Consider the following 16,271-nt stretch of genomic DNA (forward strand, 5'->3'; position numbering starts at 1 on the left):
GCACCTTCCAGCGATCAGCAGCTACACCCAAACTAACCTAAGAAACGTGACTGTTGTGATACCAGGAAGCTTTTTATTCTTGCTATTTCCTCAGAAACTCGATACTGAGCTGTGGCTGTCTGTAAATATGCATATAACCTTCCCTGGGCTGTCACTGCCTGAGTCCCTTTAACTAGTTTAGGCAATAACTCCATAAATATCACAGGTGAGCTACAAAAGCCTCACAAATATGAAGTGTGTTTGTACGGACGTGCCCTTGTAAGCGTGCGTGTGCGTGTGTTTTTTATTATTTTGTATACAGCAGCCATTTATCAGTACGGGGGTGATGAATGTGTTCCAGCGCCATGAGGAAAACAGGAACAGAGAGACCCTATGCAACTCTTTCGCTCAAAAGAATGAAGTGTACAATCCTCTCTGTGCCGAGGAGGACGGCGCTCCACTTCATCCTGCAGTTATCTTATCAAAGAAAGCGGAACATTACTAAAGAAAAAATAAATAAAAGAAGGTCTGTGTTCATTTAGAGCGCTCGCCAACGTGACAGCCACGGTGAAAACAGTATGGCTTTAGAGCGCCGTAGCCCATAGGTAAAAGCCAGACTGGCAGTGATCCTGGTGACGCTCGTCTCGTTACTTGTCTTCGTTTCTTAGTTTGATTCGTGGTGTCAAGCTGTCACAGGAGAGACTGGCATCGCAGCGCTCGCTGGCTTTCTTTGCTCTCCCTCAGCTGTTTTGTCTCTCACCTTCTTCTTGCAGCCAGCTGCACTCCTCTCCTCCCTAGTTTCTATTTCCACTCTGTCTCTCACCGTGTTTTTCTGACTGGTCACCGCTGACCCTGCGCTCCCCTCCCGTCCCCGCTCCCTCCCCGTGCTAGCCCTCATTCTCCGGTCGTTACCTCTCTTCATTTTTCTCTCGCTCTCTGTGTTTCTGTGTTCTCTGTTTCCTCCCTGGCAAAAGGAAGTTGAACCAGTCTGGTCCTAATGAACCCCTGCAGGCTCCCAAAACCCCCCACTCTGATTTCCTTAAGTAACTCTGGCAGGATCTTAAAGGAGCCCTCGGTTGCTCCAAGATGCATTCAATAAAAACGTCAGATGAAAAGATTAGAAACTCCTTTTTACTCATTCTTTGATTCGGTTCAGCTTCAGCGACGCATCGCTGTAGCCAAAATATCACTTGGTCAAAAAGCATATCGGTCTTTAATTCTTTCACAGGACCCTTTATCCCCATCTGATTACTGAATTAAACGTACAGAGATGAAAGGGTTATAACAAAAACAAAGACGGGAAATGTAAAGCTTTTATTTTCAGCACCTTGAGTCGTGGGATTGAGATGGCTCATAAAAAAAAAGAGAAAACCGTAACCTGCCATCGTTCATGAAGACCACTGTGAAATACAGGCTGTTGCCGGGGAGCCTCGTGAGACTTTTTTTTTAAACCATCCATTTGGTTTGAATTTTCGGTGAACAGCAAGTCCCTCTACTGATCTTTATTTTGAGCACTAAAGTACAAACAAAACAGGGAGAAATGCAACCGGTAAATTTTACATGGCTTATTTAATTTGATAATGCCTGGTGATTTCCAAGTGGAAAATTCCATTCAGCCACTGGTTTGAACATGGATCTGTTGATGTTTGATCTGTTGAAGCATCTCATTCAAGTAAATTTAATTCACTTTTATTGATATAGCATCAAATCATAACAGAAGTCATCTCAGGGCACTTGATACATAATGAAGTTACGGCATTATAACATTATAATTGAGATCTAAGTGTGTTGCCCAAGGATAGCCAGTAAGCAAATATGAGCCAAACAGCACAATAAATGCCTAACAATGAGATCACTATAAACCGGGTCATAGGTCGTTCTGCACAACTACAGAGAATAAAGTCTCCACTCGTATTATGATGAGACGCTAACTGATGCTCTGTCTGTTGTTATCACTTCAATTATGAATAAAACCATTAACCTGGCGATGACGATGCGTCTCGCTCGCTGCTAAAAATGCAGCGGACGTTAAACAGTTTGTACCTGTGGCTTCTGCAGCTTCGCCGCACAGACCCTAATAATATAGCAACGGCACCGGATCAACAACAATCAGCTGCTTTATTTCCACAACAAATTGCCACCCCACATCGACATTTATTCTGCGTCTGGAATGCTCTCTAAAACAAGTACAAGGGCTGCTCGTGATTAATCGGTTCAGAAAAACTACCCCCTCTTATTATTCCTGGCAGAGTGTAAACAACCACTGCTTTGACAAGCCTCCCATTTTGCCCCGCACGCTCAAGGGTATCGGCACAGTTCAACCGCTGTCAGAATGGAGTGTTTGTTGCTGCACAATGGTGGAATGAGAGAGGGAGGCAGAAAGGGAGAGGGGGAAACCGAGCATGAGTAGTAGAGCGACAGCAAGACAGACAGCCAGCCACCCTGTTAAGTCGCTCTCTTGTTTCAGCCGTCTTATCAATCACCGTTTTGTTCTTTTTGTGGCATTTTACGTGGTCCACTCGGATGCAGGGACACTCTAGCGGAGTCTGGTAAAGGTCCTGGAAGTGAGTGGGACACTATTTAGCTTTGCTGACCTCCCTTGCTTTTTGAAGACATGGAAAAGATGCAAGGGATACAATCCAAGGTAGTTAAATGCGGTTTAAGTGGATCTAGTAAGTCACCTATACAAGAGTCTTCAAACAAAAACAAATCATCAGTCACAATCTGAAGTCCAGAGCTGACTGTCACAAACATGAAGGGAAAACATGTCTTCCCTTCAAAGATGCCACAGAGCCAGCTGTAGCTGCTGCAGTTCCCTATGTCACTCATAAACGTGCATCTTCCTTCTCAGTCACACGTGCGCACACAAACACACTGACACTGCCGTACACGCCTGATGATAAATGACTAAGAGTTGGTGTATGTTTTCAACTGCCCCACATACAAAGCCCGTGCGCGCCTAATTTGATACTTATTCCATGAAATAGTCATGTTGGGGGAAAATGGATGTGGATAGAGACAGACAGTCCCATACATCATTCTAATTATTCTTTAATAAACCTCTTTTAAGCCGGGGAGTGGCTCGCAGGTCACTACTGCCACCTAGGGTTTACAAGTGGAAGGACAACCCCTCAGAGCGTAAGGACGATATCCATGTACATTTAAACAAGAATGAATCCCACTAAGTGCCAAAGATTAATCAAAGACAAAAGGAGAATGAAAGGTGGAAGAGGGCAAAAGAGACTCGGAAAGATAATTGAGAATATCAGACTGTATGTATTCTCCTCTATCATTTACCCTAGAAAATTCAATCATGAAGGGATGAAAATTATTTGGAGAGCACAGGTAGCAAGTAAATTCCTCTTTAATCACTCTGAATACACAATAATGTTCGAGTCGGCTGTAGCAGGTGTTAGGAAACACTTCTGAAATTTCCTCAGGAAATATGTGAAAGGCAGGCTAACCTCTAAATCCATCCTCTAAGAGTAGCCGGAAAACATCTCTACTCTTTACACTTTTATGAAAGGCTATAAGAACATTACATTTTTACCTCATTCTCCACAGATTAAATAGAATTTCTACTGGAAATCTGAACAAGTGTGAGCCACTGTTTATTCCACCCAAGGCATTAGCAGTATTTCCTCAGATCCAACTCAATTGGTGTCTGTATGTGGTTGGAAAATAGGAAAGTGTGAAAACTATCGATGTGTTTGTCTCTGTGCATCTGTTTACAGTTGCCAATGCAGATTACTTCCCACAAACACGCCAAAGAAAAAGGAAGTCTGGATTACGTTGGCTCTGATGGGCTGGAAGGACAAACCAAAACTCATCTTGAAACAATCCGAGACACAAAGCACACAAAGAGGGGAAAGTTGCAGGAAGGGGTGAGGGGAAGGGTGAAAAATCGCCACCCATGGGGAAGCAGCCCAGCTGCAGACTGTTGGTCTGTTTTTGTAATGGCCAGTCACACATACAAACACACAAACAGCCCGTGACGAGCAAGCCCGTGCCACAGTTTGCCTAACCACGCCCGCCTCATTAGCTGCCAATCATTTTGCACGGCGGTCCTAAAAAGGGGGACAGGACACGAAGAAAGAGCACATGAGATGGATGAGGGGATGGTAGTGAAATTGTTGCCGTCAACAATCAAGCTGCCTTTGTGCAACGCTATCTTAACATGACACATAAAACGCAGTGAAAGTCGCCCAGCTTCTTCCTTCTCTCTTCCTGAATAGGCCCGTGTGTGTTTCAGAAGAGTAAAACCTGCCAACCTCACTGAATAAAAGCAAGACTATGGGCTGGAGTCGGTAAGCAGATGAGGGTAGCGTACCACACACTACAGAGGGCTATTCCCAGAGGGGCAAAGACCATTCATCCAGACACACACGCACAGACACACACGCGGACAGGGAGTAGAAGATTTACACAAAATCGCAGACACATCCTCGGCTGTATCTCTCATGATGTGTTTAACGTCCAGCCGAACACAGTACAGTACCAAACACTGCAAACATTCACACAGTGCAAATCAAATTTAGACACGCTAACTTACATTCACTTCTGCACACACACACACAGACACAAGCACACCGTCACATGCTGACTGTAGCCCTAACAAGCAGGCCGACCAGCCTCTAAGCTGCCTGGAGCCCGGCACTAGAGAGACAGCTTCGCGGGGACCGGGGAGGTTTCTAATTATTCATGCTCACTACAAGCACTTGTTTCTTCTTATTTAGAGTTGACCAGCTGGAGCTTTTTTATGCTGCATGTGGGGAAACAGCTTAAAAAATGAAGTGAGCCAGAGCCTGTAATGAGGCTGGGCCTCAGTTCACTGGTCCTTGTGCTGGGGGTCCGCGGGTACCCATCAGGACCTCGTGAGAACGCTAAATTGCGCTCTTTGTCAGATTCTGTTTCAGGGGTGGAAAATTTAAGGCAATAGTTTTGTGTGTGTGTGTATACGTCTTGTCCTCTCCCATTTTTATATTTTTCTCTGTAAATTTGAAACTATTTGTCATGCCAGCTTACAGGCCACGGGCCCTAAAGAGGCTGCAGGGTCGAGGGGTGCGGGGCCGTAATATTGTCCCGCTGCTGCATTTCCCCAACAAGTAAATGCACTCCTTACACCTGACGCTGGATTTTTTGAAGCTTGCTGGTTCCTTTGGCCTGTATAGTGCCATCTGATAACACCACTACATGCTAATAGAATTCATGAGCTTGTGCCACGAGGCAACTACTGAGCTAAACAGAACACGTGCAGCGATTTTTACTTTTCTCCTGGTTTGCTTCATTTTTTTGTTTGTTTTTTTTCTGGGTTTTTTGCTTTTAAAAGAGAAAGAAAACACTCAATGAACCGCTAAGAGCAAAAGCCTTGACGATAGAAACTACAGTCTAGGCAGAGAGGCGTGTTTGAATGCGTGCTTGGATATGCAAGTGAGTGTGTGTGCGCGCACTTGAGTGTGCGCCTGCATGAAGCAAAGATCACGGCTCAATGAAACGCCTTTCCTATACGAAACACAGATGCTGTCTGGGCTGGTTTAATGAAAGTGAATATCTCAGGTTACGCCATTTGAGCAAGTGCGTGTATGTGTGTGTCTTTGTGCGTGTGTGTGTGCCTATGTAGTGCTGATGTTTTGAATGTCAATAGGAGGTAAAACCTGTGTTGAAAACTCTGCTGAATTAAGACAAGGATCGCACAAAAGCCTGTCTCTCTCCCTCGCTCTCGTTTTTAGCTTCCCGTCTCCCCTTTCTCGTTTTGCTTTGAGCACAATGCGCCTTCTTTGATGGCTGGCCGTGGTTTGAGACTCTCTACTCACCGGTGTGACAAGCTACTTAGCAGGTGTCTGCAGGTCTGTGGAGTGTCCCTCTTTATTCCTCTGTGTTTGTTATCAGTATATTTCCAATGATATCTCTGTGCTTGTGTCCACTTACAAAGAGATAGTGTACTGTATCACAGAGGGTTTTTCCTTTTTTTGCAGTTGCAACAAAGAGGCAAATGCATCCTCTAACACAGGAGTTTGGAGCCTTATTTTGAATATCACGCTGCCCCACTGAAAAAAACCCTCGTGTCTCCTTTCTGAAGGTATAATTGGAGGATGTGAAACACAGCCTTTTTCTTCTTCCCTCTCCATCCTCCTACACGCTCTCAAAAACAGCTGACAAAAACACAAACGCAAAGAACAGGGATAATATGATCTGACAGTTTCTTGTATATGATACCATCTAGCTTTCACGTATCCAACTGGCTTTTGAGTCTACGCAGGTTGAACATTCATTTCCTGGTTGTGAGTTTGCATGTCCGACAACCAACTCTGACATTTAAAAGAGCAAGAGAGGACAGTGTCGGAACAGCAGTCTGGGTGAAGCCCCAACGAAGCATGGCACGTGTAATTCACAGTGACACCAACAAGGAAACCTGAGTGGTGGGCGTCCACAAATCCAGAACAAACCCGTAAGACCTAGATTGTGGTTCAATTTAATTTCTACTGTTTCGTATCGACTCGAGGGCAGGAAGAAAACAGAAAGTTAAAACAAATGGTGAAATGGGCTGAAATAGATTCAGTTTACTACAAAATGTTGCAAAGCGATCTGCTGAAAAATTAAATTTAGACCTGAGGGCTTGCCATAGGGTACCGTTTGTGGAAACCAGCCTATGGGCCCGCCTGCTTGTTGCGTCCCTGCTGAATAGCAACGAACGTCGACGGGCTAAAAAGTGGTAATAAAGTTATTTTCAATCTTGACAGTGTACGCAGTGAGGATTTGAGAGGGGGTCTCTTTGCTAGCAACTATCCCCTGACTAATCAGTTGAATTTGGGAAATAAATTATTGTTGCTGTAAATGTTGCGTGAAAGAGAAGCAGGGTTGTGTGTGTGCGTGTGTACGTGGGATGTTAATTGATGAGACTTATAGAGAGCTGCTAGTAGCACAGGGGGGATCATTACTGCTGGAGTGGAACAACTGCATTCACGGCTGTTTGCTATGTCTCATACACACACACACACACACACACACACACACACACACGCACACACACACACACACACGCACACACGCACACACACACGCACACACGCACACACACACGCACACACGCACACACACACGCGCACACACACACACACACACACACACACACACACACACACGCACACACGCACACACACACACGCACACACACACACACACGCACACACGCACACACACACACGCACACACACACACACACACACACACACACACACACATGCACACGCACACACACACGCACACACACACGCACACGCACACACACACGCACACACACACACACACGAAATGCTCACAAATGCTGTCACGGTGCACCAGCAGTCAAAAGGAACACCATCCTCTTGCTCTCTCTTGTACATCCTTTTGTCTTATACTGCAACTGCTCAGCTACACAAGAAATGTCACGTAGGGTAATAATAGCACCCTAATTCCAAGATGATAGAAAATGCCAGCACCTGAAAATACCAACCAACTATCAAATGTCACTTTGTTTCTCCAAAATCTCAGAAAAAAACCTAAAAATGTTATTTTGGGTTGGCATGATGGGGGGAAGAAACCCCAAACAATTATCCCCAAGGCATTTCCCCATCCTCGAGTCAATTTGTGGGATGGAGGTGGAGGTGCAGCCACTTTGGGTTAAAGGATTTAGGTCACACTTTAACTCACTTGCTGACATCAGAGCAGTGAGATAGAAATCCTGGAGTGGAATCTGAATTTGACTCAATCTCCTGCATGCCTGACACTCGAGAGACTGACACTTGAAGAATTACTAGTCAACCTGCTATTCTGGCCTATATTTTAAAGCCTGCAGGGGGGTATGGGGTGGGGTGTCTTTATCGTGTCTTATAGGCTGCTGTATATTCATGCATTTCTGTATGCATCTATGGGTGTGCATGAATGCCCGCATGCGTGTAATCAAGCGTGCATGGCTGCGATTGTGTGAGTTCCTTTCATTTTACAAGAGTCTCTCCGTGTGTTCGGAGGCGCGTAAACACGTACTGCAGACCGTGCGGGTGTTTGTGTGTGGGGACCAGAGCGTGTGGGCACAAATCAGTGTGTGTTTATGCTTTCTGTCAGTGTGCGGTAACGTCTCCCTGTCTCCTGCTTATACCACATTACATCAGTCTGGAGCCGCTGTCACTTCAGTAGCAGCGCAGACAGGTGAGACTTTACAGAAACGTTAGAAATCACAGAAGACAGAATACAAGTGTACCTTCACTCTTTGTTGAAAGTGTTTTTAAAATAGCACACACAAATAGTAGCTTAGCATGACATACTAACAGTATACAGAAAAATAGTAATAGTAGTCTAGAAATTAAATATCTCAAATTATCTAGTGAAATTACGCCTCCAAAATATATTCTAGCTTTTGAGAGAAACACACTTCTCCAATTTAACCAGCTTTACACACACATGCATGCTGTACATATACTGTAGATAAACAGAATTATACCTCCAATAGCCAGGGTTTGAGTTTGCGGTCCAGAATAATGTCAAAGCCCAGGACCTCGAAGCAGACGCTGTCACTCCCCGGTGGCTGGCCAGGGCGACACATGCGGTAGGCGTGCAGCACGTGGGGCTCAGCTACTATTAATGTCTTCACCACCAGCTCCTGGCAAGACAGACACACAAAGCCAGAGAGAATCAGCCAGCTGCATTTACAAAGAGAACTCAATTGTACTTTTTTCTTTAGTAGGTTTTGTTTATCCTAAGAAGCCATAGGCTGTGGGCTTCATAGCTGCTGATTAAAAGGTCTCCTTAATCAGGAAATGGTGAAATTAAAACTCTTTGCTTTAATTTCATTTTAAAACTGCAGATAAGGGATTGTACCTTTGTATTTAGGACAAAACTGACAACGAAGCAATGGTGACGGACACACTAGAAATGCAACCCACAGACATGCTCCACAGAGGCGCGAATGAAATGTTTATTTAATCCTGAACTCGAATGCGTTATAAAGACAGTCTGTCGGTTTAAAAGCTAAAGCCTTTTGAATTGCTCTCACACAGAGACTTTCACAAAAGTTGGTGGTGGTCCATCTCCGTTGCTTGTGGTGCCCAACCTGTGCGCATGTTTGTGCTTGCACCTATCTGTGCTGGCTGCTACCAGCCTGCCTACTCCCAGCGTGCAACTGGGGTAAACATGCTCAGTCTGACACACACACACACAAACACGTTGCACATAGCTTACCCTCACCAGTCAAGCCCCACACAGTGCTGCTGGCCTGCAGTTTGCCCAGTCCAGACTGACTGCTGGGTGCAGGAGAGGTGTATGGTGGTCTGGCCCTGGCCTGATAAGGCTGCACCCCCCTCTCCCTTTTCTATCTGTCTGTCGCTCACACACCTCCAACCATATGACAATCCATCCACCCGTCTGACCCCACAGGCTGCCCAGCACAAACACCTGGTCCCACTACCACTGTTTATGCCCAGAGTCCCCAGCAGTGGCTGGTGTATGCACACGCGTGTGTGTCCTTTGTCCCTGCCCACATCACCTCCCTCCTTATCCTGAGCCCCCAGCACTGGCCACTGCCTTGCACCTTATGTGTGTGGATGCGTGCCTGTATCTTGCTAGCTTTGAGCTAGAATGGTTTAGCCTGCTTCTTTTTAAATCATTTTATTCATTTTTGTTTTTGTAATCTTTATATTTATCCAAATACCAAATTAATACACAAGTTATTTTTTTTCATGTTTCGATCTGTGGCTTCCTTTGTTAAATTTACGTAACAGTATCACTGGATTAAACGAGGCACATTAAAAATAAAAAACCAAAAGGAAATATTCTAAAATGCAATAAAGGAAAATAGTGAGTATATGGAGAATAAATACTGCATTACTCTGTCAGTGATGTATTATTCTGTCAAGGAAACTAATGCATAAAAACATGAGAATTTTTACATATGAACAAAACGTATCTTTAGATGTTGGAAAAAGTCTAAAATGCAGTTTCAGATTTTTTCGTTTTTATTTATTTATTTTCGCCTCAGTGTGTGTGTGTAAATATAAAAATATAAAATCCATAACTAGCTCATTTGTAGTCAGACGCTGTTTTCAAAATGACCCCTGTGGTGGACCACCAGGTGGCTCCACTCACACCCGGTGTGAGGGGAAGTGAGAGGGTTGGGCTTTTGGCGCCTTGAGTGTTGAGTTGTGTGAAGCCGAGATTAAAGTTGAAGTAAAATATTGAGATCTCTCGTGTTATCCTTTCATACCTCCACATTGGTGACCCCTGGGGCGAACATGCTAAGGTCCGAAGAGGAAGTCAGCTCCTGCCTGGAAGCATCGGCGGCTGCCGGACTGCCACCTCGGCCTACAGCTGCTTTTGCTGCTAGCTTGCGACTATAGAGCGCCTGGGCATTGTGCAGCGTTCGTTATCCCATTTCCCACATCCAGGATTTTTCCGCCCCAAAACTTGATTCTGTTCATCTGGAACGTAGCGTTTTCATCCAGGTGACTTCTGAAGAAGTACGTGAAAAGGAAAAGATCACCTCTGAATCGAGGAGGGGGGCTGAGGGTACATCGTTCACCGTGTTACAATGCTGTGAGTGCAGCCATTCTCCAACTCTCTGTGAATGGTACTCATGGCCATTGATCAGTGGGCTTTGATCAGTGAGCTTTGATTAGTGGTTGTTGATCAGTGGTCACGATTTGCATATTAATGATCAAGAAACTGACCTCACAGCCCATTAATCATGCGACGTTTCCATCAGCCGCCCACGCTCGGTGGTTCCCGTTTCATGGTGTTGTTGCGTTTTTGAATCGGCGCATGCTCTATCACACCCGGGGGTCCGGGCCTCAGCTCCAAGTTTGTTTGGGCAGGCCTTCGCAAATCTGTGTAGGAATGGGCAGTGGCGTGCGTTTCATGCCAGCGCGCAAAGGTCCATAGACACACTAAGGCACCCCTTGCGCCATTCCTCATCCCTGGCAAACGTTTTGATCATGTGCATTTTGATCTGATGGGTCCCCTACCACAAGGTTACAAGCTACTGTACCACCTGGTGGCCAGAGGCGGTCCCCCTGTCATCCAGGACCGCGGCGGTGGTGGCCAGGGCATTTTTGTCAACTTGGGTTTCGCGTTTCCCCAGCTGACATTACCTCTGACAGAGGCCCCAGTTTGTTTCGGAGCTTTGGGCTGCCATGGCTGATGGCCTGGAGGTCGGGATCCACTGCACCACTGCGTACAACCCGCAAGCTAACAGGATGTGTGAGCGGTTCCACAGGTTGCTTAAGGCTGCGCTCCATGCTTCTCTAACAGGTGGCAACTGGGTTGACTCCCTACCATGGGTTTTGTGGGGGCTGCGGTTAAGGAGGATCTTGGTGCTTCCAAGGCTGAACTGGTTCTTGGTCAGCCCCTCTGTGTTCCCAGGGAATTCTTGCCCGAGAAACCCCCCAGCCGATCCCCCACTCCTTCAAGTGGACTTGGCTCACATTCCTAGTCCAGTGCACCATTGCCTGCCTGACACCTTTGACCCAAAGACTTTAGAAACTTCTAAGTTTGTTTTTGTCAGGCACGATGCCCAAAGGACACCACTGCATCTGCTGTATGACGGCCAGTTCAGGGTCCTCGAATCGAGTCAGAAGCATTTTGTTTGAGACTTCGGGGGTTGTAGGGAGACTGTATGTGTTGATAGACTTAAACCTGCACCTAGCGGGGCCTGGCGCCTGTTGCTCGGTCAGGCCTCCTCCGGGGTGCGGGGGGCACTCAGGCCTCCGGCCTCTGGGCCTGCGGCTCGGTTCACTCTGGCACAGCTGGCTGCCGGCAGAGCCGGCGGGCACGCCGGTGCAGCCCCCTCTAGCTTCTGCTCGGTGGCTACTGGGTGACGCCTCGTCTGGGGATCCTCAGCCCTACCCAGGAGGGTGGCACGGATGCCCCTCCGGTTGTCCTCCTTGGGCTCTCGCACTGTGGGGCCTCTGGATGTCTGGGGCCTGGATCTCCTCCATGCCTGCTTCATGCCCTGGGGGATGGGGCTATGGCTCTCTACATCCTCTTGCAGACCATTACATGTGGAAACCATTTGAATACAAGCGCGCTGATCCACACAGGTATGCACACGGGTGTTCACTGTTCGTAGACTTAAATTACACCTTTCTTGGCTGCTACTTCAAAGCACATTGTGCGCTGTCGGTCCTGCGTGCTGCACAACAACATTGAATATTTAGTATTTACTGCTGTTTACACTTAGCTAGATTAATGCGATGGTGTTGTGTTTAGTATGTTGCTTTGGTTTTTTTTGCTTGTTTTCTCTTCTTTTTCTCTCAACAGGTGATCCAGGAGATTTTTTTTCTCCCCCCCCTTTCTCACTGTCCCTCTCCCCTTCTGTTTTTCTTTTCCTTCCTCTTTCTCTCTCCCTTTCCTATCCCTCACTCATGTCTGTCCCGTCTGTAACATCTGAAAATAAAATATAATAAATAATAAAAACAAAGGTCGATCAAATGGACCAATACGGCAATGCCACGATGATCCATTTGGCAAAATAAATCCATTGGGTATCCTTGTTGGTCCTCAGACAACAATTCTGATGGCTAAAGAACCAAATGAGACAGGCAAAAAAAAAAAAAAAAAAAAAAACCCTGCACATGTTCTTGCAAACAAAATTCACATTTAAAAAAACAAAGCTACAGCTCTTCAGAAACCTAGGTCCCATACAGCACATCAATAATGCCTTCATACGAAAGAGATGTCAGTGTTTCACATAAAATAGAATATATATATATATATTAGGGGTGCAACGATACTCGTATCGATATTGAACCGTTCGATACAGTGCTTTCGGTTCTGTACGCATATGTATCGAACAATACAAAATTTTTAATTAATTTTTATCAACTTTCCTTCTGACGATGCTGTCTGTGTTGAGCGCTCAGTGGATCTGCGCTCGACAGTGCAGCCTAGGCGGAGTAGTCGAACGCAGATTCACTGAGCGCAGGGCAAGCTAGCGAGACAGAAGTTAAGCTCTCCTTGCAACATGGACCTCCCGCACCCTCATTCAGATCTGACCTTTGGAACTATTTTGGTCTTCATGTGAGGTATGACCCTGAAGGTAAGCGCGTCATGGACAAAAGTAAAACAGTATGTTGGATGTGCCACGCAATGTTCAATTACATGGGTGGGAGCTAGTGCGTTAGCGCATTTAGCTCGTTAACGTGTTGGCCGTCCAGCCCCACGCACAGGGCGATCCGCGGTAGCTCGTTAACGGAGATTGGCCGTGTTGTGGCGTTAAGGTCATTTCAGATTAAGGCTGACAGCACTAGTGGGAACACAACGAATATGACTGCACATTTACTCCGACATCATCCTAGTGCAAAGACAAGTGGAAGCAGACAAAAACAACAAGCAGCATGCTACTAACTTTACCCGAGTCATTTAGACAGCTGTTAGCACATGATTCTCCTTATGGGGACCTGATATGTTTAATGTGCTGCTGAGAATATAGCCCAGAAGAAGTGGATAGTATAGCTTTTATTTTGGAAAGAGACATTTCTCTGTAATAAACTCTCTTTTCCAAAGATGATCAGATAGATTTATTATTTTATTACTTTGTTGTTTCAGCAACATTAAATTTAAAAACTGTACTTTTGAGTTAAAATATATATTTATAATTTTAATAAATGACAAATTAAAAAGGCATGAACATTTTTTTGTATCGAAAAAATATCGAACTGTGACACCAAAGTATGGAATCGAACCGTGAATTTTGTGTATCGTTGCACCCCTAGTATATATGTGTATATATATATATATATGTGTATGTGTATATACATATATATATGTGTATATACACATACATATATACATATATATGTATATATGTATGTATATATGTACAATATTCTTAACCTGTACAGACAAATCTTTTGGCAAACACTCTCTGACTGCCTGACCATGAACACTGGCAGGAAGAGTCGGGGCAGCCTGCTAAGGTCTGCATGGTAACAAAATGTAAGAGGAGAGATGAAAAGAGAAGAAGAGGGGAGAGGGCGCAGAGAGCATAAATACAGAGTTGAAACAAAGCACAGTGTGTGAGTGCAAATGTACAGCACTAACACCAAAGTGGTGCAACTTCTGAAGAAAGCTCAGAGAAAAAGAGAAAGAAAAGAGAAAACAACACAGAGAGCAAGACGAGAGGTGGACGTTCTGGCTGAGTCAGGAGGTGACACGCAGTGTTACTAAAGGACAGAAAACAACCAAGAAAAACAAGAAAACTAAGTAAAATACAGGAAAGGAAATGTTAGTTCCTTCACCAAATGCAGCACATGGACACATCACACAATGTGGATATGAGACGGGAATAAAGAGGGGAGAAAAGAAAATGTTATCTAAACAACACATTTTCCCAGCAAGTAATGCGCATGCCACATGAACATGAAGAAACATTAAAATTAAAAAAAGAGGCAGTAAGGAGAAGAGAGAAAAGCTTTCCTTGAGTACAGAATAATAACCAAAGGGATTTCATTTTGGTTTTGAGTGGTGGTAGCATGAGAGCAGGCCGTAAAGCAGGGAACAAGTACTGAGGGACCACACAACTCAAATGATTATGGACAGCAGGACAAAGACTCAAGGTCAGGGATAAAAGAGAAAATAATACTGAATACTGAGCGCATGAAGAGAACCTAAAAAAAATGGGTCAAACAGAAAGGAGCAACTAAAAGAGTAGAAACAGAAAGATAAAAAGGCGCATGACCGGCATGGATGGATGTACAAATTTAAAAAAGAAGGAAAAAAAGAAAAATCAATGAGAAGGTGAAGGAATTTTACAAACAGACAATGATGAAAGAAAATGAACAAGGTTAAAGTGTTTGGATGAGCAGGGAGCAATGCCAAATCGGGAGAGCTCACCCTCCAGGAATGATGTTTCCACTGAGCTCTTCCTGGAGTTAAACAAGCTCACAGAATCACTGTCATAACAAATCATATCAAGCCGTAGCTCGTCCACTTGTGCGTTGCGTGCAACGGGTGTTGTTAGCAGGAGCAGCATGTGTGTGTATACACACACATATATATGTGACAGCCTGCGTACAGATTACTTCTGAGGATGAAGTCATTCACTGTTTGCATTTGTGGAGTGTTTTGTTATCATACTCTACATCCTTGCTTTTGGAAGTGGACGTCAGGCGCAGCGCGTCTGAGTGTAACTGTATCTGTGTTTGCACGTGTTTTGGGTGGACTGCCCACGTACAGAGACGTCGCCCCAGAATTTGGCCACATCATAGTCATTGGTGCGGAGGAACTCGGTGAACCAGCTGATGGACCTCTTGCTGCCTTTGTCCACCGTCTCATCTCGCTCAAAGTTCTCGTTGTGTTTGTTGACCGAGTAGTTGGTCAGATGCATGTAGAGCTGGCTCTGTGGAGAGAAAAGGGAACAATAAGAGGCTTTTTGCATTACACGTGTCTCTTTTACATAAGTAGCCTGATATAAATAAATATGCTCAAAACAAGCTTTGCCCTTTTCATTTATATGGAAGAATGCAGTATATCTGATGATAATTCGACTAAATGTGACTGCGGGATCCAGCGTTTGGAGTGAATAACAATAAAACTTCTTTTTACAAGCTCTAACAACCTGTTCAAGAGTGTTCGTGAATTTATACTACAGAGCACCAGCTCACAATATGGTGCAAAACATTTTCTCTAAAAGTAAAGTAGGTAAATAAGACTGAAGTAAAAATATTGCATGCTAGTCCCTTGGCAACTTGAGATGGTGGAATGAGTGTTATAGTAAAAGAAATAAAGAATATATCACTGTGTGAACTGGGAGATTATCAGTGATGTATTTCAGAAACGCTCCTTGGGTGATTTCCACTTATTCTCATGAGAATAAGTGGAAATCAAGCCAATAGCTCAATCTTACAATCACAGACCTGCAAAATCTTAAGAATATAAATCTGAGTTATAGTGCCCAATAGTGTATGGTTAAAATGTTTTATTGGATGGTTGTCTTTAACTTTTTGTATCCCTCTCTTTAAACACCATCCCTTACACCTGAAGACAATACATCCTTGTCCTTAGCCTACAAGGTAATAACCGCTGTGACCGCAGGCCACTCCAGCACCTGATGGCTGTCTGGAAGCCACTCTCTGTGGGATTAAACATCCATCTCCATGGCATGACTCACTCCATCATATGTCACAGACTAACACAACGCACGCTTCATGTCATGGGAGAGGTCCTGCATGTCTATGCGTGCACGTGCGTGCGTGCTCATATTTTAGATAAGTACCGTGCTTGATAGGAAGCGGTGATACAGGCATTACTCATGTAAATCTATTTAC

At 44.8% G+C, this 16,271-nt stretch overlaps 1 protein-coding gene across 3 annotated transcripts in view; it reads right to left on the bottom strand.

Annotated features, from left to right (window-relative positions):
- ttll7 (tubulin tyrosine ligase-like family, member 7) overlaps positions 1-16,271 on the bottom strand; it is an 82,350-nt gene that overhangs the window by 43,204 nt on the left and 22,875 nt on the right. For all 3 annotated transcript variants that reach the window (XM_080882476.1, XM_080882477.1, XM_080882478.1), the window contains exons 8-9: positions 15,179-15,343; positions 8,456-8,614 (exon numbers count right to left, since the gene is read on the bottom strand). In XM_080882476.1, coding sequence (XP_080738602.1) covers positions 8,456-8,614; positions 15,179-15,343 — 324 coding nt within the window. The remainder of the gene's footprint in view (positions 1-8,455; positions 8,615-15,178; positions 15,344-16,271) is intronic.

The sequence above is a fragment of the Rhamphochromis sp. 'chilingali' genome, assembly GCF_963969265.1.
Source record: "Rhamphochromis sp. 'chilingali' genome assembly, chromosome: 5".
Lineage (NCBI taxonomy): Eukaryota > Metazoa > Chordata > Actinopteri > Cichliformes > Cichlidae > Rhamphochromis > Rhamphochromis sp. 'chilingali'.